This window comes from Rhinolophus sinicus, chromosome 14 (genome assembly GCF_057876585.1).
Source record: "Rhinolophus sinicus isolate RSI-liver-muscle chromosome 14, RSI-T2T, whole genome shotgun sequence".
Taxonomy (NCBI): domain Eukaryota; kingdom Metazoa; phylum Chordata; class Mammalia; order Chiroptera; family Rhinolophidae; genus Rhinolophus; species Rhinolophus sinicus.
Window position 1 is genome coordinate 12909250 of NC_142514.1, and position 23422 is coordinate 12932671.

The 23422-nt window shown below is 47.8% G+C and overlaps 2 protein-coding genes and 1 long non-coding RNA gene across 9 annotated transcripts in view; 1 reads left to right on the top strand and 2 right to left on the bottom strand.

Moving 5' to 3' along the window:
* Positions 1-11699, bottom strand: part of EMC1 (ER membrane protein complex subunit 1) — a 24787-nt gene extending 13088 nt beyond the window's left edge. The window contains exons 1-14 of one of the 7 annotated variants that reach the window (XM_088790267.1): positions 11283-11699; positions 8461-8585; positions 7733-7798; positions 7413-7506; positions 6157-6285; positions 5116-5242; positions 4397-4546; positions 3928-4095; positions 3381-3452; positions 2954-3016; positions 2180-2302; positions 1349-1445; positions 897-1016; positions 312-320 (exon numbers count right to left, since the gene is read on the bottom strand). In XM_088790267.1, coding sequence (XP_088646393.1) covers positions 312-320; positions 897-1016; positions 1349-1445; positions 2180-2302; positions 2954-3016; positions 3381-3452; positions 3928-4095; positions 4397-4546; positions 5116-5242; positions 6157-6285; positions 7413-7506; positions 7733-7798; positions 8461-8585; positions 11283-11626 — 1687 coding nt within the window. In that variant the 5' untranslated portion in view covers positions 11627-11699. Of the gene's footprint in view, positions 1-311; positions 321-896; positions 1020-1348; positions 1446-2179; positions 2303-2953; positions 3017-3380; positions 3453-3927; positions 4096-4396; positions 4547-5115; positions 5243-6156; positions 6286-7412; positions 7507-7732; positions 7799-8460; positions 8586-11282 lie in introns of all 7 variants that reach the window. The other 6 variants (XM_088790265.1, XM_088790266.1, XM_088790270.1 and 3 more) reach the window with 6 other exon arrangements.
* Positions 11643-18506, top strand: MRTO4 (MRT4 homolog, ribosome maturation factor). Its single transcript, XM_088790278.1, has 8 exons — positions 11643-11724; positions 13627-13685; positions 14512-14615; positions 15355-15436; positions 15739-15806; positions 16049-16200; positions 16600-16676; positions 16796-18506. Exons 1-8 carry the CDS (start codon positions 11697-11699, stop codon positions 16943-16945), a joined length of 720 nt encoding a protein of 239 aa, XP_088646404.1. The 5' UTR covers positions 11643-11696; the 3' UTR covers positions 16946-18506.
* Positions 18507-19230: 724 nt separating this feature from the next.
* Positions 19231-19567, bottom strand: LOC148755391 (uncharacterized). Its single transcript, XR_016018558.1, has 2 exons — positions 19430-19567; positions 19231-19297 (listed from the first exon to the last, which is right to left on the bottom strand). It is a non-coding gene; the product is annotated as an uncharacterized LOC148755391 (long non-coding RNA).
* Between the last annotated feature and the right edge of the window lie 3855 nt (positions 19568-23422).

Below are 23422 nucleotides of genomic sequence, written 5' to 3' on the forward strand. Positions count from 1 at the left end.
ATAAAATGGCATGTAACCCAGTGACTGGGCTCTTGCAAGATGACACCACATGATGTACATGCAGGGTTTGGCACAGTGCGGGGTACACAGGAAGTGCTCATGGAAAAGGAGGAGTGCCTTTGCTTAGTCTATTTTCCATCAACCTCAGCTCACGGAAGAGAAGTGAGAGGCAAGCAGACCAAGCACAGCCCCAGCAGTCCACGCACACACGGTGTGTACCTTGTTGATGCACATCAGGAAAAACATAGTTAACCAAAAGCTAGTCACGTGGGCAGGCAACGAGCAACAAGGCAGCAGGAAGCACATTTTACCTTGAATCGCTGGATAAAGGCGGCAAAAATAAACAGTAAAGTCACATTAATGCTTGGCTTAAGAAAATCCGCAATGCCTAGCAGGGTGCCTGGCCCAGAGTAGGCCCTCGGTAAGTATCTGTTGGCTGGCGAGATGAATGGATGGAGGGGAGAGAGGTGAGAGGCAGGAGTGCATCAGAGTGGAGGGAGCCAAGCCCTTCCCGGGGGTTGGGACTGCGGCCGGCCCCAGTCATGTCTCTCTAGAAAGGTTTGGCTGTTGCTCTGGGGACCATGGGTGTACAGTGCCTGAAATTTTAGGTTCTCAGACACCGGTAGCTACTACTGTACTAAGATGATTTTTTCTCAGGACCTTTCCCTACAGGGAGTCCCAGGTCACTCCATTCAGAGAAAAGAATGGTACATAAACCGCATGGCTAAAAAGCACTGGAAATTGGTCACAGAGCTCGTTCAAATGAGACTGGCAAAATGGCCGCACCCGGAAGCCGGGGATGCCGTGAGGCAGTGTCGCCTGTGGTGCAACTAACAGACCCCTTCCCAGAGCACCCCTTCCAGCAACTCTCCGGTCCCCACCTCTTGCATTCATACCTGCTTTCTTGCCAAATTCTCCTTCCAGCTCAGCCTGTGCCCCCGTCAGGGGGAGGTCCACCATTTCTAGGCACACCACCTCTGCCAGGGACTCCTCACGGCTCCACAACACCACCTTCCCTGCTACAGAAACCACGGTCACAAAGCTAGGCCCGCCTCCCTCATCTCCCAAAGAGACTCTCCCTGGTGGCTCAGGGATCCCTGCAGCTCTTGCGTGAAAAAGAGAAATGGCAGAGCAAGGGGCTGGGTTCAACAGGCCAAGTGAGGCAAGTTCTCTATCCCACCCTAGAATGCTAAAGAATTATTCAAAAGCAGGGGACACATGCTCTAGAAAGAGTATTCAGGGCACACTCCACTTGAATCTTTCCCAAGGCCTGTCCACAGCCCCAAATAAAGTTTGATTGGAACTCAGGAGCAGGTGGGGAGCACTGGGTTGCATGGGGTCCGCTCACCCAGCTGCTGCAGGAACAGGAGCAGATGATCCTCTGTGTGGACCAAGGCCCGGTAGCCCACAGAGTCGTCCTTCTTCAAAAACACCTGGATATACATCTACAAGCCAAACAGTCAAGGCCACTGCAGTCAGTGAGAATTCAAGCGCCTCTCAGAGCATCAGACCCCAAGGTTCAAAACCTCAGGAGTGGTCCAGGTCGTGGCATTGCCTGATGTCTAAACAACAGAGATAGAGCCTGGACTCCAACACGATGACATGTATTTTTAGGAGTCAACACAACGGTGCTAGGCTTGAGCTCAGACCTCTCCATGGAGGAACCTGAGTGTTTCTCAGGTACCATGATTCACTACGCGCCAATCACACCCCACAAAACAAGCAGGAGGCAAGGAATGGACTCCCCATTTCAGAAATAAAGGAGTCACAGCCCAGACAGGCTGGGGAGCACAACTACGTGTGACAAAGGCGATGCTGGACAGCGACTAGGAGTGCAGGCTGCGGGCTGAGGGACTGCTCACCAGCTCTGTGCCTCTGAAAGGACCCTGAACCCCACTAGACAGTTTTCTCGCTTATAAAACGAGGGCAGTAATAAGCACCTCACAAGACTGTGGAAAGGGTTCAATCAATTAGTGCGGAAGTGAAAGCTTAGCATGGTGCCTGGTGCAGTGACAAGTTGGCATAAATGGTACCTGCTTTTCCTGTTATTCACAGGGGTTTATGACAAGTCAGTGGCTCAGGAAGAACTAGAACCCACATCCAGACAGCGCTAATCAGGCCCCGTGGCTGTGGCCTGGCCCTGGGGAAAGGGCGCCCCCTGTTGAAGGGTCCCCCTCACCCGCTCAGGCCGAGTGCCGTTTTGTTCCAGGCTAAAGGTGATTGTGGTGTCGAGTAGCCGCCGACCTGTCTCCACCAAGTAGAGGTTAATGACGTAGGTCTGGTTGAAGCAAGCCAGTGAGTCCTAGGGATACAGACGGCATGGGTCAACTAGAGGGGTCGCCCCAAACAAAGTCCCCCAAAGGAAGTCCAAGAACTGGGGGGCAAACACCCTAGAGAAGGACACAGGCCCGAAAAGGAAATATGTGCAAAGAAAAATAAGAGAGAAAAGAAAGCTAATTCCTAAGGCAGAAATCAGATACCTGAGTAAATAAATAAAATGACAGCCACTCTGCTTGTTTTAGAAGGAAGCCTGTACAGTGTGGCAGAGACTTGCCAAAGAGAGGGACAAGCGTAAGCAGGGAAATCACAGACCCCTTCGGAAAAGCTGACGAGATGGAAGCCACAGCAGAAACCTGTGGCTCCAGCCGGGGTCCCACACTCTGTCTCAGTGCCACTGCACAGATTACCCCTCAACAAAACCAGCCAGGACCACAAAAGAAATGGGGAAATTGAGGCCCAGAGGAGACCTTGGTTAAGAACAGATTCTAGTAATTCTACTTGCCAATCTCCCAACTAAAAAGGACCAAGAGAAAAATCACTTACAGAACTTAGGAAAGCCCATCTGAGACAGGAAATTCTAGGAGACCTGCGCACAGCCTAAGCTGCTCCCCCAACTTCACGGGTGACCTCCTGTGTCTCTAGATCTGGCACACTGCCCAATGCCACACCCTACCTGTGGACTCCACTTCTCCGAAAAGCTCCCCATTGACCCGTCTTCAGAACTGCTAGGTTTCTGCTAGGGAAAAGAGAAGGACAGGAGAAAAGTGAACCTAAGGGTCACTTCCCAGTGACCAAAATGAAGCTTTAACTCCTGTATCTAGCTTCTCAGCACTTGGGAGAAGGCAAACCTCATTTCTCATTCCCGTCCACAGAGCCTACACAATGCACACCGGTCCCAGATGGATGGAAGTGAGGGGCCCATTCCTGGGGACCCAGGAGGTGTGCACAAAACTCTGCAGATGAAGTGAGAACATACTTCTCCACAGCCCCCAACCCCCTGGGTTCAAAGTGACCGAGAAAGTGTGCCCAACTTCTGGTTCCCGGGGCTCCTGGAGACATGAGGAAGGAAACCCCCAAATGCTGTTACTCTCAGCACTCACCGCTTCATTCCGACAGGTCATGACTGCAGCCACCGTCTTCTCCCCAGTGGTGGCAAAGCTCACTAGGGCAGTCTGGGGGGAGAGCAGGCTGTCAGTTCCTAAATGGGGCCTTTCCTAGCCCCCAACCTTCCAGAGAGTCACTTCTACAGGGAGGCCCCTTGGCCTTGAAGTTGAAAGGAGCATGATGGCCACGCCATGTGAGAGCAGAGGGCATCCACAGCTAAAAACAGGCTTCTCACGACCTCCAACACAGGCACAGGTCAATCCTCAATCCCACTCTGCTCTTATATATGCGGGAATCTCTAATTAATGCCCCCACTTTTCTGCGGACTCAGAGGAAGGCGCCAGTGTTACTCTACAGGTGCTTTGTAACTCTCAGAAGAAAAGGCGTCCCATTTCTGCTCTCAGGCTAACCCCTCTTGAACCCCGTATGAATAGATGTCTTCTAGCTCGAGCCAATGTGTCTGGTTTTAAAGGCAGGGGTTTCTAGCGCCTGTGTCTTGGCTAGCTCCTCCTGAACCCGGGCAAACCATGCTGCCTGCATTACCTGTGGGAAGTTTTTGAGCAGACTCAGGACTCCGTGACGGTACTGCAGCAGGGCATAGTGGCTTGGGGACAAGTGCAGGAAGAACTGCGCCCGAGAAGGATCCACTGGGTGGGGCTGTGTGGGCAGGACCCGGGGTTGGAATCCACTTGCAAATTCCAAGCCGAGAGACTGAGAGGCAAGGAGGAAGAAGGTTAGGGCTAGAAGCCAAGAAGTCGGTTTTCCATCCCGGGCTTCCATCCTCTGCCCCACTTGGCCAGTGAAAGGAACCAGGGCATGGCACATGGCTCCAGCAGCTCCCATTCAGGTTCTCCAGAGAGGAGCGTGGCCCACTTCCCCTTTCACCAGTTCAGCCAGAGGCCTGACCTTCTGCCAACAGCTGCCAAGGCAGGAAGGAGGCAGTGCCACTAGCAGACTCTTCCAAGCGGCTAAAGCCATGCCTCGGGCCGGGGAAGCAGCGGTAGCCTCTCACCTGCAGTGAGATCTGCCTCAACTCCCACTCGTTCTCCAGGGCCAGAGTCTGGAGGGACCATGAACTTGGGTCAGGGCAAACCAGGACGGCCTCATCCACCACACCACAGGCTCCGCTGAGACTCTGCAGCCAGGGAGTCGCAACCCTGACCTACGGGAAAGACATCGTAACAGAAGGCCTGTGAGGATTTTTAACAACTCCCTCTCAGCTTATCAGCAATGTCACCACCAGATCCCCCCCGGGGGGGGCGGGGGGGGGAGGGCCCTAAACACATGGTTCTTCACCGTTGGCTCCAAAGAGTTAGTCCTGTCCCCCCAGCCTCCCGAAAGCTCCAAAGCTGGAGAAAAATATGTTTTCTTTCTGGTTACTAGAAAAATATACCAAATCATTTTTAATACCCCACTTGCGATAAGCATTTCTCTTATTTGTCACATGTGGTTTCTCTATCATTATTTTATGGTACTATCTTGCAAGATATTATACTTGCAGGCAACAAATAGATCTATGCAGTTTTTTTAGCCACCCCAGGAGAGCACCATGTGTGAATGCGAGGGCTTTAAATACTTGATGAGAAAAAGGCAGCCTCCAAGTGCCCAGAAGCAGGGACCTTAAATGGCTTTTGCATCTGCCCAGCCAAGTTCCCTGGTCCCCAGGGCAAAGAAGGGCTCTCCCTATGCCCCTCAATCCACACGGCTCCTCAGGCAGATGCCTGACCTTACCTGCTGCACAATCTCTCCATCTTCCACATTAAATCTGACAATGTTCACGTGGCTGAAGGGAACAATACCGAGGGCCCACACCACCCCAGAGCCGTAGGAATAGACCATCTGGTAATGGATGCTGTCACTGAGAAAGGAAAGGAAAAGCAGGGAGCAACAGTGTTAGCCGCAGGCCAGGGCCATCCTAGGGGGTCATCCAAAACCAAGCTGCCGGGTCCTTGGCCAGATGCCATAAACTTGCAGCCCCAGTTGGTTTTGTTTGGCTCACACAGTTGGCTTGTTGTGTTTTGGGCTTTTTTTAGTTAGTTGTCCACATTTAGAACTGATATTTTACATGTAAAAATCCGATTTCCAGCTTTTCTTAAAAAGTAAGATGTGGCAACACTAGACCTACCCTACATTCCTCCAGGGCACCTATCAGCTGAGTAAGGCTGCCCCCTCGAGGTAGGCCAGGCACACTGCAGCTCCGAAGAGCCCACACTGGGCCTGCTTTGCTCCTGGATTCCACCTGGTAGCTCTATGCACTGGGCCCCACGGAAATCTGAGCTTTGGATCACTACCTTAAAAATTTGAAAACAGCTACAGGTGGTCGAAACAGATCTTGTCCTTTCCTCCCTCCCTCCTGTTCCTTCCCAGCTTCAATGCTTCCCACCACCAGGACCTCTGCAAACCGTCTCTAACCTCACTCAGCTCCTACCCTGGGCCTTCTTGGGCTGTTCTAATTCTTAACTTAATATGAAAGGCTCAGTCTAACCTGAACTAGAAGTCAAAAAGCCTAGAGTCTGACCACGAGTGAGTGAGCCTTGCCCCTTGCTTGACTGGCTCTTGTGCCAAGTTTGAGAGTTTTCCCCTCACTGCAAAGGAAACTCCAGAGGTAGCACAGCCCTTGAGTTCAGGCCGATCTAATGAGCCCAGCACACTACACCTGGTGACAACGTAAGGCAAACCCGGGCCAAAGCAAATACTTCAATCCTAAAGGAGAAGGAGGGGCTTGTAGAGAGCAGACCCAGGTAGCCACCACCTGGTGGGAAGGCAGCTTACCTTTCTGGGAGATGTTCCACCCACTTTAGGTGCCCACTGGAGAGGTGATGGAGGGCAAGAGTGGTCTTCTTCAGGACCGCAATGTATCTCACTGACTCCTGCAGGCCCACCAGCCCAAGTGCCTGGAAACTGAGCACAGGTCCAGCGGTGAGCACTGCCCAGGCCTCCAAAGCCTCCGGCTAGAGGAGACAATCCAGGACACTCCCACTGCAGCTTAGCAGGGAAGAACACAGGCTGTGGGGGTCAGACACATCCAATCCTCAGCCTGGCTCTGCCTCTGGTTAGCTGACGTGAGAAACTACACTTTCAACCAGTGGGCAGGACAGCTTCCCTGAACCCCCTGACTATCCTAAGGTTGTTCCCTCCTTCCCCCAGGACTTCATGGCAACCCTTCAGACAGTACTGTCATTACTGGACTACATGCCTGCCTCCCTTGACTGACAACGAGTTCCTTGACGACAAAAACTGTCTCCTATGTAAATGTGTTCCCACTGCCTGGGGACTCCCCAAGTGTTTTCTGACTGCACAGCAGGTCTATAAGCTAATGCAAAGGACACTATCAAATAACTCCAACAGAGGTAACAGTAGCTCAAGGTGTTCTCTAAACGTAAAATTAAAACACTGACAGTTTTACGGGATGTAAAGTACAGCATAGAGAACGTAGTCAATAATGTTGCAACAACTATCTATATATAGGCCAGGGGGTACTAGACTAAGTGGGGGGAATCACTGCATAAATTATGTAACTGTCTAACCACGATACTGTACATCTGAAGCTAATACAAAGTAATACTGAATGTGAACTGTCACTGAAAAAAATAATTTAAAAAAAAAAATTGAAAGTTTTATATTATGTTCTTACATCTAGAACATTGCAAAGCTCTCCAGTCATGGTAAGATTAGGAAAAATGGTCAAGTACAAACACTGCATCTAGCTGAGAGGTCTGCATCTAATAAATGCTCAATAAATGCTGGCTAAGTAAACACATGTGTTCCACTATCTCAAGAACATCAAAAACTGGGTGTTTGAGGCTCTTTGGCTCTGTGGTGGTCCCTGGGGAAAAAGCCAAAAGGCCCAAAGTTGCTGCCCATGAAGATCTGTGTTCCAGCAAAGCCTTGAACAAAGCCAAGACAAAACACAGCATCTTCCCCTCTACCTGCCACTGTCCAAGGTCATCAAGATAAAACACAGCATCTTCCCCTCTACCTGCCACTGTCCAAGGTCATCAGATAAAACACAGCGTCTTCCCCCCTACCTGCCACTGTCCAAGGTAATCTCCCAGTTCAGGCCCCCGATATTAGTCTCCCAGGAACGCATGATCCGACCTCCGTTGGACACAGTGATTGCATCTGGAAGAGAAAAGACCATGGTGACGTCAACTCCCAAACTGGTGCTCGGCAGCCTGCTAGGGCCTGTGAGCAGTGGCCTCACCTCTGATGCATGAGTGCAAGTATGAGCTATTTGTATACCTGTTCTTTCCTTCTCCATTCCCCACCAGACCCTGCAGAAGGAAGGAACCAAGGAATGGGGAGAGGGAGCCGACACATGATAGAGACAAAGCAGGACTCTGCTTACCCTGTCCGTACAGTAACATGGCGTCCACAGCCCCTTCTGCCGTGCCCTTGTCGACATGGCGCCACACTGAGAGACAAGAGGCAGACATTACTATGAACTGAAGACAGGCATCCAAGAAGACGGGTAGGAGAGAACTGAAGAAGTCTTTGTTTGCACAGCAGTGTCCAATTTTATTTCAAGGGAAGGAAGGATTCCAAATAACGTAACGATCCACTCCCACTCGCTGGGTAATGAGGGGAGGAGGGGTTGAGAGGAGCTGCTACTGTCCCAATCTGGGGTCTCTGCCCTTCTAATCCCCATCAAACATATAAACGAACAGTGACAAAATTAACAAAATCCAATGTGATTCACAGGAAAAAATAGTGATTATAAATTACCTATCCATGATTTTAGTGCCTAAAAAACATCTATAAAAGCAGTAAAGTAAAGGGGGAAGAGGGGAGGCATCCAAACCTTTAGTGCAAAATAGAATCACATGTTTTTTGCAGCAATATCTTATTTAAGAACACTCAGGACTTGGGCTGAGGGAATAAACTACAAAGGCCAGTTACGGGATTAAATGACAAGACTAAAAAAAAGGTCAGAATCCAGTAAGAGATGACATCTTTTGGCTGACTTCCCTAACTGGGGAACCAGCCGGGCAGACTTCACAAGCCACACAAGCCATTCTGGCTTCACTATGGTCAGCCATTCCATGCCGAGCTAACTGGTCTACATAATTCACTCACAGATCTCCCCAGTCCGAGAATTTAATGCTGCAATCACATTCTTCTCTGTGGCCACAACCAACTTCTTGGATCCAGGGGAAAATTCCAAGGAAGCAAATTTGAGCTTCCCAACATACTGCTGTCTCCTAAAGAAAAGAGAACAGGGAAACGTAAGGGGCCAAAAGCATCACTGCACAAAATGCTTTGAAAAAAGACACTGCACAAATACATGAGGTTATCATCTTCATACCTACCTTGGGTGGTAGGAGAAATGTTTGCTAATGAGGAGATCTGACCAAAAGCAAGAGATCTATGCAATGGAGTCAGAAGCAAAGGGAACAAGAAGAGAGAATATACCTAACAGATGAGAAATGCAAGTCTTCCTTCTAAATGCAAGCACATATTTATCTCAAGAAAAGTGATACCCAGAAGAGCACCTGGCCTAAATCCCACTACAACAAACGTTACAGTCCTCTCTGCATTAATAGTGGGACTAGGTGCTCATAGTACACATGAGGGAAGAGACATAAATCCTGTTGTCCATAAACATACAATCCAACTTTCCCTTCTATTTTCATGGACCTCTGGAGAAAAAATTATGCAAATTTTCTAACAAAAATCCATAGATTGGGTCAGGCCTTTGTTCTCTACAGCCTTTTCCATATTCAGAATCCATGTGACCCATTGCTCATGCTTTCTTTGGAATATATCTTATCACTTTCAACACTCTAAGCATAAAGAGAAGATAATTAGCTTCATATGGCCAACTACCGAGTACATAGGAGGTGCTCCCACATTGCTGTTAATGAAGTACTGCATTCTCTAGCAAATTAAACACATGATATTTACACGGAACTTCTTTTGTCATGATGTTGTTTGGTCTAATTTTTTTTTTAAAGAAGAAACTGAGCTGGTAGTAGAAAGATAGGCTTATATGACATTTGACAGTTTCTACCTGTATTTCCGCATACTTTATTCTCACTGCATCCACTGAACACTCTATGACATGCAGGACAAATATTATTACTCTCATTTTACAGGTAATTAACCAAAGTCCACTGAAGTCAACGAATTACTGCCAGAACTAGAATGTGAAAGTAAGACCTACTGACTCTAAATCCCACGCTCTTTTAAGATAACTAACTTTTGTCTGGACTATAAAAATAATGCCTACTTATGCATAAAAGTATGAAAAAAATCAAAAATGCCTAAAATACCACCACCATAAACTTTTTAATGTTTTGGTGTATTTTTTTGTATTTTTCAATTTGTAAATTTCATATACCTAGTATTCTGTTAATTGGACTCATACCAAATATGCTGTATATGTGCAATACATACATATTACATCGTAAGCCTTTCCCTACATCATTAAAAATATGACTTATGTTGCATTTGTCATACCATCTTATATCACACACTTAAACAGCAGGTCCTTGAATAACATCGTTCCATTATAATGATTTGCCCTAGGGACTCAACTCTTGTTTATATCAATTAGCCTACAGTAAAATTGGTTTGGATGTCTGTCGTTTTGTTTAAAGTCGCAGAACCTATTGATGACATTAAGTGAGGACGTACTGTATATCTGCCCCATGAGCTCCTTCACATCTCAGTACTCCCAGCACCTAGAACAACCAATGACCCACTACAGACACTCAACAAATAAGTGAATTACCGTGTTTCCCTGAAAATAAGATCTAGGTGGACAATCAGCTCTAATGCGTCTTTTGGAGCAAAAGTTAACATAAGAGCCGGTCTTATATAATATGTGATATAATATAACATAACATAATATAATGTAACATCGGGTCTTACATAATATATAATATAATGCCAGGTATAATATAATACCGAGTCTTATATTAATTTTTGCTCCAAAAGACACATTGGAGCTGATTGTCCAGCTAGGTGTTATTTTTGGGGAAACACGGTAATTTGCCGGATACAAAAAGACTTCAAAGAGGAGGAGATATCTCAGCTGGGCTCTGAATGTTAAAATGTTCCCTGAATAGTAATAATAATGAGTACTGTACTGATTGCACTCAATGAGCCAGGCATTGTGTTAAGGGAATTGTCTCACTCATCCTTACAACAACTGTAGGAGATAATGGACCAGTCTTAGCAAATCATTTTACAGAAAAAGAAACCATGGCAGAGTGGTTAAGTCACTTTCCCAAAATTACACAACTCTTTAGTGGCAAAATTCAGATTCAAACAAAAGCAAGGCCTTAAGGAAGGTGTGGGACGGCAGGTGAGGGAGTGAGTGACTAAGTGAATGGCACCTCCATGAATGGGACGCCCTGGGTGATGTGAGACTTGTGAGCCCCTGTTCTGAACCCAGAGCCGGGGCTGGAAGGGAGGAGAAACAGGACTTAGTTTAGGACTCATAGTAACACCCAAGACTCCACACATGCCCAAGAGAAAACATGCCAATTCGAGGAGGAATGAGAGTTCACTGAGGGCTGTCGACCTCTCATATGCAGATCAGAAACCTGACAGTCCCAAAAATGGGGCCTGACGGGGGGGGGAGGCAACAGAGATCTCTGACCAGAACCCCAAGCCTGCCTGAATGTCAAGGCCAGCTTCAGGGGCTTATGACCTGTACAGTCGCATGCTGCGTCTTAGAAGGGCCACCAACGTTTGGTTTAATGCTCTGCTGTCCCATCTAAAGACTTTCAGCTTTTGAAAAAGGGTCCCACATTTTGTTTTTGCACCGAGCCCTGCACGTTATGTAGCCTAGACGGTCGTGCTGCATGGTAACCGCCCGCCCTGTAGCAGGCAGAAGACGGGTACTGGGAAAATAGCCACCTATTTCCCGAAGAGGTCCCGCACGGACTCACCAATCAAACTTGCCGACTTGGTCTTCGTACACGGCTGCCGCAGGAATCAGCAATGCAGCCCAAAGCCAGAACCGGGAAGCCGCCGTCGCCGCCATGACAGGACCCCGGGCCCGCCCGCCGACGGCCCGGCATGCACCGCGCCGCAGGCTCCGCCTCCGCGGAACCACGGAGTTGGGACCACATACAAACCCCCTCGGTGGGGCGCCCAGGAGGTGGAGGCTTCCGAACGTGCTGAGCGTCCACCTGCAAACGTGAGGAAGAGCGCGGGTGGAAGCCAGGCGGGGAGAAGCGGGCCGCACCGCAAATTGGGTCAGGCACGCACGAGGGCAGCTCTCGAGGGCCATCCCAGAGGCCCCCGCGCCGCCGGGGTCCTAGCCGACAACACCGCCTTCCGCCGCACGTGGTTGCAGCGAGATGCCCAAATCCAAGCGCGACAAGAAAGGTGGGTGAAGGGGCCGTTGGGACCCGGTTAGGACCCCACCGGCTGCGACGCGGGTATGGGGCACAGGATGGGACGCCGGGACCTCCGTGAGGAGCTCCGCGGGCTTGCTGGTCGCTAGCGGCGGGAGCACGCCAGGCAGAGGGAGCTGGAGCCTGGTCGTGTTAAGGGAGCGGAGACTGGTTTTCCCGGCTTCGAGTGCTCTTCCGAGGCCTTCTGGGCCGGGAAACAGCTTCCGAGCACCCAGGCTGCGCCCGATGTCGCCTTGGCCCGTCTTTCCCACCTCAGCCCATTTCCCTCAGCACTCTGCGCTCTCGCCACCTGGTCGCCTGTCCCTTTCTCTAGCACAAGCTCATTCCCGTGCCTGGCTCTTTGTACTTGCAGTCCCTGCTACCTGGCATGCGTGTGCTCCGATTTTCATCTGGCTGACTCTGAGTGGTCAGTTTATAGAGCACCTCCTAAGAGAGTATTCTTCACTATGGTGGCGTCTCTCTCCCCCGGACTGTTTAGTATTTAGTATTATATCCACAAATATTTAGGGGCCTGGCACTCTCTAGGCATAGAAGGATAAAGCAGTTACAACAAGGAAGGCTTAGAGCCTTCATCGAGCTTAACATTTTAGTCATGGGAAGTATATCCCACCGAAACACCAAAAATTGACTGACTAAAGTCAGATGGTGATGAATCCCATGGAGTAAAAGTGAGGGAGGTGATGTGCATGACCAGAGGTCTTCGATGAAGTGGCAAATGAGCAGACACCTGAGGAAAGGAAGTGAGCCACCTATGGCGTTATCTGGAGAAGGGTGTTCCAAGGAGAGGGAACACAAAGGCAAAGGGGCTGAAGTGGGGGCATGTTTGATACGTTCTGGGCCAAGAGACTAGTGTGGCAGAAGCAGAGTTGGGGGGTTGCAGGGTGGGCAGGACTTTTAGGACCTTTGCAAGGAAATGGCTTTCACATCCCAGTGAAATGGGTAGGCATCTGAGAGCTTGAGCAGAAGAATGATACGGTTTGACTTTACTTTTAAAATATCACCTTAGTTGCCATGTTGAGAATGGACTGGGTGAAGTGGAGGCAAGGATGGAAGCATCAAGAGCAGTAATCCAACGGAGGGTGATGCTTGGCTCACAGAGGCTTGGCTCACAGCTGTAGCAGCGGAAGTGATAGGAAACGGACAACTCTTTTGTTTGCCCTCCTGTCCTGCATTTGCCTCTGAGTGGCGTGATTACCTTTCTGTATATATGCCTTTTGAGGAGGAACTAAACGCCAGGCTGGATGACTGAGAGGTGGCCGTTTCCTGGAGGCACCCGGGGTTTTGCATTTGATGCTGTTCAGTGTTCGTGGGTTCTATGGAAGGAGCCCTGATGAGATCTGACAAATCCAAACCCTTCCGGATAAGAGGCAAATTAGGCCCTAGCTTTTGTTATAGTATAGGTGCTTGTCCCTCTCCAAAGTGGCATTACTGCATCCTTGAGTGCAAAACAGGATGTAGCAGAGAAGAGAGTCCCCAGGCTCATCATTCCACAGCAGAGGCCATCCATAGATGGGCTCTGTGCACCATGGCTGAAAGCGGAAGGAGACCTGCCTCAGCCAGCAGACTAGCACTGCCACTGAAAGCATTCCCTCGAGCAGGAACAAGCCCCACCTCCACACCTCAGTGCAGATGTTTAAGCTAAACTAAGAAGGTTCTGAGGAACACCCTGTTTGTCTGAGTAACAGGAAATATCTCAAAGGATCTCCAGGCTTAGAAACATCAGAAAGTAGGCGCTCTGAGGACCCTGGGGATAGTCTGGCTGCCTCTCAGACGGGCTTGGTCCAGCCGGACTACCAAAAGGCAAGAAGGAAATGAGTCTCCAGGACATCCATATTTGTCTCTCATCATCTCTCCTTTTTCTTCTTTGTATTAGTTTCCTTAACCAAAACTGCCAAGAAAGGCTTGGAACTGAAACAGAACCTGATAGAAGAGGTAAGGGCTGTTTCCAGAATTTGTGTTTGGTTTATAAAGGTGTATATAGGACTGTATGTTAGGGAAACATACTGTTTTAAAAAAAAGGCTGCTGAACAGCCCTTTTTCCTCCAGTGGCAGCACCAGTACAACTCCCATAGTGATGATTTCCAGCTTGGGCGGAGCCCTTCCTCTGTGCCCTGCACTGTGCTGCAGTCCACACGTATCATTCCACTCCATCCTCACACATGAGGTGACATTAGCCCTGTTTTGCAGTTGGGTAACTGAAGCTTACAAGGATTGGTTAGCCTGCCCAATGTAAAACGTCTGGGAGTTAGCAGACGTGGGTAAATGCGCCAACCCACTGTTTGCACCGCTTCGGGGCTGTAGGCTGGATAAAAGGGAGTCTCCTCCTGCATAACGATTGTTTCCTTGAGGCCACCTCATCATGGCTGTGGCCAGCAGTGTGGGCAGAGTAGGACCATTGAACTGTGTGCCCATGTGAATAAATAATGAGGATTCAATTGTTTCATTTAGGAGGTGCCTTCCTAGTGTAGCTAAGAGTTTCTGGGTTATCAACAACTAACAGACAAAGCAAAGAGAACAGGCCGCAGGTCAGTCAGAGACCATGGGATCCTAACCCGTGGCTCAGCTTCCCGGGCACTTTGAAATCACCCCTTCTTTGGCCCAGGGGAGCCCCTATTCATCGGGACCCTGTCTTAGAGGACTCCAGCTCTAACCTTCCACAGTTGTAAGTTACCTAGAGCTATCCTTGCCCATCGGAGGCTAGCGTATTGCCCAATCCTGGTGCCCCTTGAACTCCAGAGCCCCGCGACTTGTTCCACAGCTTCGGAAATGTGTGGACACGTACAAGTACCTCTTCATCTTCTCCGTGGCCAACATGAGGAATACCAAGCTGAAGGACATCCGGAATGCCTGGAAGCACAGCCGGTGAGCAGGCAGGGGGAAGGGCGAGGCTGTTCTCAGTCGGGCACGTGGCAGCTGCTGCCCCTGGGGTACCTGGGTCACAGATGGCAGGTTAATAGGGACAAAGTGCCACTCCCCCACCGAAGGTTCTTTTTACCTGTTACAGCTGCTCTTCACACGGTGTCCCTGTGGAGCAGGACTTGGTAGGTGCTCAGGGTATGTTTGAGCAGTGACCCCTCCAGGAGAAGGGGCTCCCTTTCCCCTGGGGTCTGGTCCGTTTAGGAACATCGTGTCAGTTCTAGAATGTCATTATGTGCTGTTTTAGGATGTCATTATGTGCTCCAGGATGCAATGCTGACCCAAGAGCAGGCTGCCCAAGCCGTGTGGCAAGTACCTGTCCTCGGCTGGAACTATGACAATACGAGTGGCTCTGGTCGTCTCTTGCTGAGCCAGCTCTGGTTCAGACCAAGAAATGGGCCTGTTCCAAACATTCAGATGAGGCAGGCAGATTAGCACATAACACTCGTGGTGTTAGACAAAACATTGTGAATGTCAGGGTCTCTGGGCAGGAAAACAGTGAAAGGGACCCTGGGCTGGAGACAGAGGGGGCAGAGCTTTGTGGAAGAGGAGGGAGCCGCTGCCATGCCTCCAGCTACAAAACAGCCTGGGCCTGGCGCGGCTCCTGAGAACTGCAACTGGTTTCCACTTAACGGGAGGCAAGGCTGGACAGGGCACTTCTTTCACGGACCCCTCTTCTCTGTAGGATGTTCTTTGGCAAAAACAAAGTGATGATGGTGGCCCTGGGTCGAAGCCCGTCTGACGAGTACAAAGACAACCTGCATCAGGTGAGTGTGGCCCTCACCTGGAGGGCACGGCCAAGCCGTCTTCCCGCCTGCCGCCGTCACAGGACACACGCTCCCGCCATCTGGCCAGCCTGGGGGTCAGGACAGCCCTCCTGGCTTAAAGCTCCGGTTCCCCTTCAACCTCCTGACCCAGAGAGTAGTGTGCAGGCGGGCACACACCCAGCTGTGACAACCAAAACTGTCTCTAGATGTTGCCAAGTGTTGGGGGGTAAGGGGGCAAAACTGTCCCCGGTTGAAAGTCACTGCTCTAATGTGACCAAACCAACCCCGCTTTTGTTCTTTAGGTCAGCAAGAAGTTGAGGGGTGAGGTTGGTCTCCTTTTCACCAATCGCACTAAGGAGGAAGTGAACGAGTGAGTGTTTTTGAGGGGTGTCTAAAGGTTGGTGAGGACGCTGGGGACTTTGTACAGTGGAGGCATCAAGTAAGAAGCAGTTTCTAGAACCCTGGTACTGAGTCCTCTCCAGTACTGTGCTCCGGGCTGGCTGCCGCTAGCAGCTGAGATGCTGGAAAGGGAGGGAAGGCCCAGGGGGAGCCTGGCTTCAGGGGGCTGTGTGTGGCCCAGTCTCCCCTCCTACCACTTCTCTTTCCCCTAAGGTGGTTCACGAAATACACAGAAATGGACTACGCCCGCGCTGGAAACAAAGCAACTTTCACCGTGAGCCTGGACCCAGGGCCCCTGGAGCAGTTCCCCCACTCCATGGAGCCCCAGCTGAGGCAGCTGGGCCTGCCCACTGCCCTCAAGAGAGGTACGGGGAAATCCCTGGAGCTGCAAGGTCACAGCTTAGCGGCCAAGAGCACAGGCTCCCAAGCCCGACAGGGCCCCTCTCCCCTTTCTGGCTGAGCAGGTTACGTCTGCCAGCCTCCATTTTCTCCTGAGAAAGGGGGGCTGAGAGTGCCCGCCTGATCACTGGGGTGAATGTAGACAGTAACTTACAGCCAGAATACAGCACTTCAGGGACAGAGGGAGGTGGTCACTGTACCCCGAACACCGTCACAGGCAGCTGAATGCTGTTGCTGAATCCCTGCCCCAGCGTGTACTGGACTGGTGGGGGGGACAGGTGGCCAAACGGATCCCTCCCAGCTCTGGGCAGCGGACAGAAAGCTGTGCCAGAGATAACTGTGTGGTGGCCCCTCCCTCTCTGCAGGTGTGGTGACCCTGCTGTCCGACTATGAGGTGTGCAAGGAGGGCGACGTGCTGACCCCAGAGCAGGCCCGCGTCCTGGTGAGTCCGGCCCTCCCAGCCATCTGCAGGCGGTTGGGGTGTGTGTGGAGGGGGGGTTACCGCAGACTCCTAATCATACTTGCTCCTCCTCACTCTTGGTTCCTTGGCCTCTCTTGCAGAAGCTTTTCGGATATGAGATGGCTGAATTCAAGGTGACCATCAAATACATGTGGGATGCACAGTCTGGAAGGTTCCAGCAGATGGGAGATGACTTGCCAGAGAGCGCCCCCCAGTCGGAAGAAGAATCGGAGGAACAAGACGATGACTGACGGGTACCTCGGCCTGGGCCTCCCAGCCCTTTCCAGGCCTCGTCTTGACTGGAACACACGGGACTGCCACTGCCACTGCCCCTCTTGGGGGACCAGCTGGTTATTGTGCTGTGGATGAAGACAGGTGGGGGGCGAAAGGCACAGACTCTTCTGTAAAGAATAAAACTTTGTCTGCAGGGTGTTTCCCTGTGATGGCAAAGGGACTTTTTCAGAAAAAAGGCCTTTGGATTTGGGCTTTTGATTGGATCCCTACGGTGCCCTTTGTTCGCCTCAGGAGCCAGCTTCCAGCACTGGCTGCTGCGTGGCCATGGCCGTGGCTGTGCAGCTGTAGGGAAGGAGCAGCCACCAGGGCTTCTGTCCCCTGGCCCTCAGTGCACACACGAAAAAGGAAGCATGCTGGCAATGGTAAACGTGGGCAAATACAAGACAGTCACATTTTGAACCTTCCAAAAAAAGATCACTAAGTTTTTATGACATTAAATCTACCATAGGACTCAGCAAAACCACACCAGTGAACCTAGACACAAAATCCTTTAGCAAATCAAATACAGTCGTATATAAAAAAGGATTATACATCATGACTCAGTGGGGTGCATACCAGGAATACTGGGTGGCTTTATATTTGAAAATCAGTCAATAGAATCGACTATACTCACAGACCAGAAAATAAAACCTATATGGTCATTTCAATAGATGTGAGAAAACCATTTAACAAGATTTAATAATCGTTTATGAAGAACAAAAAGAACTCTCAGCAAACAGAAGGGAATTTCTTCAAACTGACAAAAGGCATATACAAAAAAACATACAGCTAATATTTAATAACGAAAAGGCTTTCCTCCTAAGATGGGGAACCAGCAATGAGGTTTGCTCTCACCACTTACATTCAACATTGTATTGGAGACACTAGTGGTCCCAACATACTTCAGTGTGCTTGTGTAATAATAATAGACAATTTCTTACATACGTACAATGCCATTATCCCCCTAAAAAGCTATTTTTGTCACCTAATACCATATCTGGATTGATGGTTCTTTTCAGCACTTGAAAAAAAATGTGCCAATTCCTTGTAACCTTCATGTTTTTTCTGATGAGAAATCTGTCATTTGAATTCTTTCCTCTAAACCATTTCTCATTCTCTTCTCTTGCGATTTTTTTGTCTTCAATTTTCAGAAGTTTGATTAGAGTGTGTCTTGGTGACTTTTGGGGTGTTTATCCTGTCTGGAGCTCATTTCACTCGTAATCTGTAGGTTTATATCTTGTCAAATATGGGAAGTTTCCGCCCATGATTTCCTTGAGCACTTTTCCAGCCTGCCCTGTTTCTCCTCTCCTTCCAGGACTCAACATTGTTAGGTCATTTGTGCTAGTCCCACAGGTTCCTGACACCCGCTCTTTGTAGTTATTTATTGATGCATTTTATAATGGCGGCTTTAAAATCTGTGTTAGATAATTGTAACCTGTCATCTCAGGATTGGCATTTATTGTCTTTTTTCATTGTTTGAGACCTTCCTGGTTCTTGGAATAACAAGTGATTTCATTAAAACCTGAACATTTTAGTTATTATGAGACTCGTGATCTGACAGTGCCCTGGGCCTCGTTACTGCCCAGTGGGGAAGGAACCCCGTCTCCCCGTTAGGCCACCACTGATGCCTCCCTGGCCAGGAGGTTAGGATCGTTTCCTTACTGCTCCCGCCGTGGCCTCGCTGACACCATGGTGCGGTGAACCTCCCGACGCCACCCAAGTGGGAAAGGGAAAGGGCTCCTCGTTACTGCGAGTGGGGGTAGGAGTCCTGTCTGCCATGTGGTCACTGACATCGCAGGGCAGGGGGTAGGAGACCTCATTACTGCCTGGTGGGGGTGAAAGGTCCAGCTCCCTACTCAGCCTTTCTGGAACCACTCCATCAGGAGGGTGGGGTGCTTACGGCCTGGCAAGGCTGGAAGTCTAGACTCCCCACTCAGCATTGGCTGGCATGGGTCATTGTGAAATTGGGCGCAGGGGGAATGGGGTCACAGTTTTTATTCTGTAGTTTGGAGTACAGCAGTTATTTTCTAAAATGTTTGTCTTGCCAGGCTGCCCCCTTCCTACTCTGGCTAGAGGAAGCAGGCTCGGGGCTTTTTCTGTGTGCGTCGGGGCATTTCCAGCTTGTTGGCTTCATCTCTAGGTCTGGGATACATGAGGCAAAAGGAAAACCCAGGAAACACTTCTGTGTCCTGCCTTGGGTCCCAGGTCCCCCAGCTAGTCGGGCTCCTTTCCGTCTTTCAGAGTCTTACATCTGTGCTATATATAATGTCCAGGGTTTTTATTTGTACTTTGCAGGAGAAGTAAAGCCAAGTACCGTCTACTGCATCTTCCTGAAAGCAGAAGTCATTTTGGTATTTAAGATCTAGTTACAAATACACTTTACATATGATTTAGCAATCCCAGTTCTAGATATGTACCAAAGAGAAATAAAAAAAATAAAAAAAACATAGTCAAAGACTTACACACAAATGTTCGTAGCTCCAAACGGGAAACAACCAACTTGTGAATGGACGAAGTGTGATGTATCCATACAATGGAATACAATATAAGCATCAGCAAAAAGGAATGAGATACATACAACACGATAAATCTCAGAAATGTCACGCTGAGTGAAAGAAACCAAAGTTTAGGTGTTACATTGTTCCATTTATATAAAATTCTAGAAAAGGCAAATGTATAGTGACAGAAAGCAGATCGTGGTGGCCAGAAACAGGTTTGAGGGAGTCATTAACTACAAAGGAGCATAAGGGACCAACTACACTTAAAATTGGTAAATTTGATTGCACGTGAATTGTACCTCATTCCACCTCGTTGGTCAAGGTGCATATTATTCCTAAATGCCAATTGAAACCAGAATGAGATACCATGACACCCCCATGAAAACAGGTAAAGTGAAAAGGACTTAAGAAACCAACTAGCTTACCATCTTCATGATTGCTGGCTGATACTCCACTGTATTGACCTGGGCTTCTTATCAAGGGGTAACTCTTGCGGACAAAGCTCCACAGAGCCATTGATTGGGGTAAAGCAGCAGTTGAGATAGTCTGTCTCTAAGGGTGGAAAACCACTTATTCATGAACATGAATGCGGCCTTGGGAATCAGGCTTTGTCCTTGATTAGATCTAATACATCACAATACAATTGACCTCCAATGACATGGGAATTAAAGGCACCAACCCCCCGTGCAGTTGAAAACCCGTGTATACATTTTGACTCCCCGTAAACTTAGCTCTCGTCAGTATCCATGAGGGATTGGTTCCAGGATTCCCCGAAGACACCCAAGTCCACAGATGCTCAAGTCCCCTGTGCAAAATGGCATAGGTCACTGCATACAGTCAGCCCTTCACCTCTGCAGACTCCCGACTACGGATCAAAAACAGTACAGGTATTTATTGAAAAAAATAACATGCATAAGTGGACCCGCGCAGTTCTAGCCTGCATTGTTCAAGGGTCAATTGTAGTTTCTTGGACATGACCCCAATGTATGTAGTGTTGATTCAGAAAACTTACTAAGGATGGGAATGTTAGATTGGAGAATTAGCGTCCTCTTAAATGAGACCATCTGTTAGGTTCTAAAAATAGATTAGTTCAAAGGGTACGCATGATTCAGCAGCTGGAAGTTCAAGTTCAAAGTTCAGGGGACAGCAATTACCAGCAATGCCTCAACGCCAAAGCCTCTAATTACCTATATGATGATTTTAGACACCTATAATTCTGTGGGGTTTACATGGGATAGAGGACCTGAAAATAGAATTTGAGTTCTTGCCTCCTAGACCACTCACAAAGGTTTTCACTTCAGGAGGCTCCTTTCACATTTATATAACTTGATACAGATTTAATAGACTTTCCAGGTTACAATGTGCTGTCCTCAGGTTATCATGTTAGGCTTTCATGATTGGGGGCCATGAGCTAATAATTTGCAAATTGTGAAATGCATTTGGAAGTTACCTAGATAGCTCCCCATAAAGATGACTTGAAGGGTATGGCTTGGATTTTGTCATTCACGACCTGTCCATTTTTGTTCAGCTGTGCTTGGGTGACACACACTGAGAGGATTTTCTCCCGTGGGGGCTACTATCAGAATATACTGCTTAATTTCATTATTGTAATGAAATGTTTGGACATCAATCAGATATTGTTGTACTAGTGTTCGTTTGACCCATTAATGAAATAACCCAGGGGAATTTTAATTTTTTAAATGAAGGTCACTTCTCAAGACATTGGGGAGCAGTGAAGCATTCCCCACTTAGCCCTGCCCCAGCAGCAGATTCATGAGCTGAACGATTGTTCTTTTTCTTAAAAAAAATAAAGCTGTGAGACATAATTCACATATTATACACCCACTTAAAGTGTGTAATTCCATGGTTTATAATGTATTCAGTTACACAATCATCAGTTTTAGATTATTTTCATCACTCCAAAAAGAAACCTATACTCATTAGCAATTAATCTCAGTCTCCTCCCAACACGCCTCCTAGCCCTAGGTGACCACTAATTTACTCTAATAGCTTTGCCTATTCCAGACATTTCTCGTAAATCTTATCATACAATATGAGGCCTTTTTGTGACTCATTTCTTTCACTTAGTAGATTCCATCGACATGGTCCATGTTTACTTCCTTCTTTTTTTATTGCTGAATAATATTCCATTGGATATCACTTTGCATTTATCCATTCATTGGTTGATGGACATTTGGGGTGTTTCCATTTTTTTGGCTATTATGGATAATGCTGCTATGGATGAGTTTTTGTATGGACATGTTTTCATTTCTCTTGGGTATCCATCTAAGATGTGGAATTGCCAGCATACGGTAACTATGTTTTATCATTTGAGGAGCTGCCAGACTGTTTTCCATAGTGACTGCACCACTTTACATTCCCACCAGCAGCGTATGAATTTTCTGTTTCTCCAAATCCTTGACAACACTGGTTATTGTCTATCTTTTATACTCTGGCCATCCTAGCAGGTTGTGAAGTGGTATCGTTGTGGTTGGTTTACTTTTTCTGATGGGTAATGATGTTGAGCAGCTTTTCATGTGGTTTATTGCTCATGTCTTTAGAGAAAGGTCTATTCAGATTCTTTACCTGTTTTTAGATTGAGTTTTCTACCTTTTGTGATTGAGTTTTCAGGTTCTTTGTATAAAGAACTGCAGATTTTTCTGCACTAGGAATGTTTATCAACAACCAGCAGACCTGGCGTTTCTTTTCTTCTCCAGCCTTCGGTGCCCACTGCTTGGAGCAGGGATTTGCTGATACAAGTTTCTTAGGAGATAAGTGATTTGCAAATATTTCCTTCCATTCTGTGGGTTGTCTTTTTACTTTTTGGATGGTGTCCTTTGAAGCTCACACATTTCATATTTTGATAATGTCCAATGTATCTATTTTTTCTTTTGTTGCTTGAGCTTTGGGTGTCATATCTAAGAAACCATTGCCTAAACCAAGGTTATGAAGATTTACTTCTGTATTTTACAAGCTTTAGTTTTAGCTTTTACATTTAGGTCTACAATCCATTGAGTTAATTTTCTTTGGTACGGTGTGAAGACGGGGTTCAACTTCATCTTCTGCGTGTGGATATCCAGTTGTCCCAGCACCATGTGTTGAAGAGTACTCTTTTCTTTTCTTTTTTTCTGATTAGTTCATTCATTTATTCTTTTCTTCAGATTCCACATATAAGGAGATCATACAGTATTTGTCTTTCTCTGTCTGACTTATTTCACTTAACATAATGTTCTCTAGGTCCATCCATGTTGTTGCAAATGGTAAGATTTCATTCTTCTTTATGGCTGCATAATACTCCATTGTATAAATGTACCACAGTTTCTTAATCCAGTCATCTACCGATGGGCATTTCGGTTGTTTCCATGTCTTGGCTATTGTGTATAGTGCTGCAATAAACATAAGGGTGCATAAATTTTTTTGAATTCGAGTTTTGGATTTCTCCGGATAGATACCTAGGAGTGGAATTGCTGGATCATAAGGTAGTTCCATTTTCAGATTTTTTTAGATACCTCCATACTGTTTTCCATAGTGGCTGCACCAATCTGCAATCCCACCAACAGTGCACAAGGGTTCCCTTTTCTCCACATCCTCACCAGCACTTGCTGTTTGTTGATTTATTGATGATAGCCATCTTGACTGGGGTGAGGTGGTATCTCATTGTGTTTTTTATTTACATTTCTCTAATGGTTAGTGAGGTTGAGCATTTTTTCATGTCTGCTTGCCATCTGTATGTTCTTTTTAGAAAAATGTCTCTTTATGTCCTCTTCATGTCCCATTTTTTAATAGGATTGTTTGTTTTTTGGAGTTGAGTTTTTTATAAATTTGGGATATTAACTCCTTATCGGTTAGATCATTGGCAAATATCTTTTCCCATTCAGTAGGATCCCTTTTTGTTTTGATGGTTTCCTTTGCTGTGAAAAAACTTTTTAGTTTGATGTAATCCCACATGTTTATTTT

Bases quoted from the DNA above. Each gene is read 5' to 3' on its own strand.
- MRTO4 (XM_088790278.1), top strand. From the start codon at position 11,697: ATGCCCAAATCCAAGCGCGACAAGAAAG. The intron at 11,725-13,626 runs GTGGGTGAAGGG...TCTTTGTATTAG, and splicing joins ATCCAAGCGCGACAAGAAAG to TTTCCTTAACCAAAACTGCC. The intron at 15,807-16,048 runs GTGAGTGTTTTT...CTTTCCCCTAAG, and splicing joins ACTAAGGAGGAAGTGAACGA to GTGGTTCACGAAATACACAG.